This window comes from Diadema setosum, chromosome 2, assembly GCF_964275005.1.
Source record: "Diadema setosum chromosome 2, eeDiaSeto1, whole genome shotgun sequence".
NCBI classification, from domain to species: Eukaryota; Metazoa; Echinodermata; class Echinoidea; order Diadematoida; family Diadematidae; genus Diadema; species Diadema setosum.
Window position 1 is genome coordinate 46,328,614 of NC_092686.1, and position 4,913 is coordinate 46,333,526.

General features: G+C 39.9%; 1 protein-coding gene across 1 annotated transcript in view; it reads right to left on the reverse strand.

Annotated features, from left to right (window-relative positions):
- Positions 1 to 3,994: 3,994 nt before the first annotated feature.
- The window catches only part of LOC140245744 (solute carrier family 41 member 1-like), a 21,382-nt gene continuing 20,463 nt past the window's right edge, over positions 3,995 to 4,913 (reverse strand). Inside the window, exon 10 of the mRNA XM_072325271.1 lies at positions 3,995 to 4,024. Coding sequence (XP_072181372.1) covers positions 3,995 to 4,024 — 30 coding nt within the window. The remainder of the gene's footprint in view (positions 4,025 to 4,913) is intronic.

Sequence of the window (4,913 nt, forward strand, 5' to 3'; positions counted from 1 at the left end):
GGATGAATCTCTCATAACACACATTTCAAGATTGAAAGAAATCAAAATTCAGCAGCTAACTATATATCAAATATGATTAACAATCCAATGCAACTCTTTAAATACAAGCTAAAAATAATAACTTCAATTTATGTATCAATATTCATAATATATTTTCTTATATCGTTTATTATTTTGTGTTCTTGCACCTCAATTCATTTAGTCCATGTTGAGACATGTACAACTGTCTTTACAACTATTTTCACCTATTCTGAACTGTAAAAATAAATTAAACAGAATTTAAAATTCTGATCACAAACATTGAAAGAGTACTCACAGGTAGCTTACACAATTATTCCTGGTATAAATAATTCATTCATGATTGTTTCCACACATTCCTTCCCCCTCCCCAAAATCATCACATGAATATTTTGTACTACGTCTCATTCTACATAGGTGATATTCAGACCAGAGATAATTCAAGAACTTTAAACACAAAAATGAGGAAATAATTGAAATATCCATGATTAACTCGAAGCAGCAAACACTGCCTTGGTACATTCATCTTCTTTATAATTTCTCTTTCCTATTCATCAATTTCTTGCCTTGTTTCCTAGGCATGTAGACCAATGTCACTCAAGACATTGACATGGATGTAAATATGACCATGATACTTGGCAGATAAAGTATCAACTAGCACAGTACATAAATGAGTTGTTCATACCTTAAAATATGGTAAAGAAAACTTGCACTGGTTGGAAAAGATATACATTGTATCATAAAAATTATTAGCTTCAACCATCCATTTGACTAGGTAGTTTTTGTAGATGACGGTGAACTTCCTCAAGCTGAACGATTCCTTCTAACCTTCACTGCCTGTCTGGTGATGCTTTGGGATCGATGGAGGGATGCATAGATAGGTGACAACGTGTATCCAGAGTCCCTATTCAAGCAGGGTTAATCTTCCTAATCTAGATATCTTTTCTGACTTTCCCTGGCCCAAGGTAGGTTGTTGATCATACCATCTGAGATTATGGATAGTTTCAATGGTATGCTCAGCAATGGCTGAGTGGCTGGAATAGTTGGGTCTACATGCTCTTTTGTGTCATTCTAATCCTGCCAGTTCCTCCAACATGGGTCTGACCATAATCACAGCATGGAATCTTGCAGATTACTGGTAGGTCCCCTTTGTCTGACTTACCTTTACCATGAACTATTATTTGTTTAATAGTGTACTGGGGCTTTTGAAAGCAGCTTCAACTCCCTTGGTGTTGAAAGCTCATTTTAGAAAAGGTGCTCTTGCGTTAACAGTAGTCACAATACTACCCCCTGATTAAAGTCCTTTGTTTGGAGGAAATAAGGTCGACAAGGTTCTCTGCTTGTTTTTTAATCCATGCTGGGTAACCACAAGAATGCTTTATCCCTGTGATCCATTTCAGACCTTCAAGAAGTACCGTAATCTGCAGTAACCTGTGAACTCACTCATCCAGTGACCGAGCTATGCCAAGAGTTAATGAATCTATCCATAAACTCATCCTTAGTGATATAAAATTTGACACAAGTATCCAAACAAACATACAACATACAAACTTTGTCCTGAGCAAAACTGTCCACTGCCTTAATTTGCACCTTTTTTTAAATCAGATTTGGTTCAGCTGATCTCAAAATGCTAACCACCTCAGTGCAAAGAGAGTCTAAGCTTCTCTGAATAGTAATTTTTGGCACACCTGCTCTGTATTGGCTACGGTGTCATTTATCATATGGATGTACCAGTACTGGTTACTGTGGTACTGGATATGGCAAACTTTAGCCCCCTTTCCAAAACACAAGTTTGCTCCTTTGACAATACTATGGAGGATAGGTTCACTGCCAAAATGTTGATTCTTGGATTGATGACCAGATTAATGTTGGCTTTCCATGCTCTATCTGGTTTCAAGGAGAGTCAATTTCTTGATGTGCCATTCCTTTGTCATCAGGAAAGTGCACTCTTGTTGTGATGTACCCCGTATACTGTAAAACATGATATATATTCGCGGCATGAAATTTTCACGAATTGAAGCCGACAGCCTTTTTCGTGGCATGAAATTTTCGCAGATTGCCTCTGGCATTCAGTGCATATAGTGTAAACAAGAACTTTCGTGTGCATTTCAATTTCGCAAATGTTGCCACTCGCAAAATTTGCAAAATTAAAATGCAAGCAAACATTCCTTGTTTTACAGTAACCCTCATCAATGTTTTCAGGCAGGAGATACACTAGAGACGTTGAGAGTATTTCAATGATCTTGTTTAATCCATTCGATCAGTGGAATATCCAGATCCACTGATAAAGTAGTTTACGCTCAGTTTTTCGAATGAGTCGCTTGCGAGATGTAGATTGGATAGAACAATGCAGCTTCAGGCTAGGTGGTGTAAGGTCCAAATCAAGGCAACAGTGTATACCAAAGATGGTTACAGTGATTGGCACATAGTAAGCATGGACTGTTTCCTGGTTAAATAAAGGCCTTTATTGGCCATATTATTCACAAATGATACAGAATACTTTCATCAGCTGGGGAAATATACACTACCACTATGAAGTAACTCAATGTACCGTACCGCTCGCTGATCTAAATTCCCGGAAATGCATGATAGTCCGGCAGCCAAGGGGGTAAGGTTGCATTGGAATGTTATAGTTTTTTTTTAATTGATATTGACTGTTAAGACCTTCTCTTTTAACAATCCACATGCTGGAGCTCTGTCAGCATTGAGCAATTTGAGATATACGCGGAAATCCAAAATGGCCGCCGGCGGCCATCTTGAAAATGCTATTTACTTACTTTTAACCCCCTAGCACATCCAAAATGGGCATTAAAGGTTTTTAGGGATGGAGAATTCAAATCTGAGGTTAGTTTCAGGATATTACTATGTTTTGAGGTCTTAAAATAAAATGGCGGCCATTTTTCAAGATGGCTGCCATATAAACATACTGTAATGTAGACTACGTAGAATCGCGCAAAGACCTGACTTATCACTTAAGTTTTCCCTTTTTTTTTTTTTTTTGGACAAGGGAGGTGCATAATGTAACAAATTTATGAAGATTAAGGCCTGTAAATTTAGCTTAGATTCATTGATAAAAATAATACAGGTTACCTGTTATAACGAAGTCGCTTATAACGAATGACCGCTTACAACAAAGCAATGCTAGCTGAAGTCCCGATTCTCTGTACATACAAACCTATAGCACAGCGATTCGTATACAACGAAATTCGCTTATAACGAAGTATTTTATGTGATCCCAAGCATTTTGTTGTAACAGGATTCGACTGTAGTATTACAGGGGCCGCGGAACCGGGGGGGGGGGGGGGGGGGGGGGGGGGCTGCAGCCCTCCCCCCCCCCCCCCCCCCCACACACACACATACTTTTGGATCATGAAAAAAAAAGAAAAAAAAGGGAAAAAATCGGGGAAAAATCAAAATACCCATGAATATGAATATCCCAAGATTCCGCCCTTACATAAAGTTCCCATCTAAGCACCAGCATAGCAAAAGCAGGGGGAGGGGGATGGGGGGGGGGATGTGGCAGTCGCCCCCTTAAGATTCTGAATAATTCTGAGTGCACAAGACTTATCACTTACATTCCGAAAAAATCAAAAGTTCCGTCATGTACAAGGGGAATATCCCCTTTTAATCAACCCTTTCCTCTCTCGGTTCCCCCGATCATTTTTTTTTTTTAAATACTTTCCCAAATATTCCATCATATGCGTATACGAAATATAGATCTCAATTTCAATTTTAAAAAGGCAAAAGCTCCCTGTACGGGGAGGATGAGGATAGCACTCTCCCACGCTTTCTCCCCATCTCCCCCCCCCCCCCCTCCCGTGCAAACAAGTATAGACTATGGCTACACTTCGAGTTTTCCAAACATATATGTGTACCACAAATTGTGTACACAAAAACGTTTAACTGCAATCAGAAAATACAGAATCTCCCTCATGTAGGAGGGAGAATAGGGCTTATCCCCTCCCACATCATCCTGCTATGTCTCCTTCTGCAGACTTGCACTTCTCTATTTGACAAATTTTCAGATATCCCAACAGAAGTGTGCGCCAGATTGTTGAATTTCAGTTCTAAAAATGAAAAAAAAAAAAAAAAACCTCCCTCGAATATGGGAGAGGTATCTTGCCACCCTCCCGTTGATTGGTCCCCTTTATAGATTAAGTACACTTTGGGGAATGGCAATTTCCGAATTTCCCACAAAAAGTGTGCTTCAGATCGCGTTAATTCAGTTTTAAAAACTCAATAGCTCCGTCGAGTGGGAGGGGGCATCCCCTTCCCACACCCTCCCCCTCTAGACTTTGTACATACACACAGGTGATGCACATGCGGAATAATAGCTAAATCCCGTGATTTTGCTATTAACACTTCCCTGAAAAAAGCCCTAATTGTTTCCATTATCTTTTTTTTGGGGGGGGGGGGGGGAGCTAGAAAAAACTCCAAGTATTGCAACAAAAGTTTGCACCAGATCGCTGAATTTCAGGTCTGAAAATGTAAAATCACCTAGCAGTGTGGAAGGAGAAATATCCCTTATGTACACCCTCGACGTGTGCATGCCTTTTCTGTTTGATTGCTTTACAAGAGACAGCGTTCATGAAATTCATTAATTAATACAAGAAGTTTAATCAAATGCTACCACTAATGTCTTTATAGGCAAGTTGTTCAATAATAATCGACATCTAAATATCCTGCTACCTTAATTAAACAAGTGTGGCCGTTTCAAGACCATAAGACGCACAAAAACACGCATCAAATTGTGCCATTTACAACATAAAAATGCAAAAATTTCTCACCCTGGGAGGGGGACACACCCTCCCCCCTCTTTTCGCTCGGCTCGCTCGGCTCGCTCGCTTCGCTCCCTCATAATACAGCCGCCCCCCCCCCCCCCAAAAAAGGGGGGG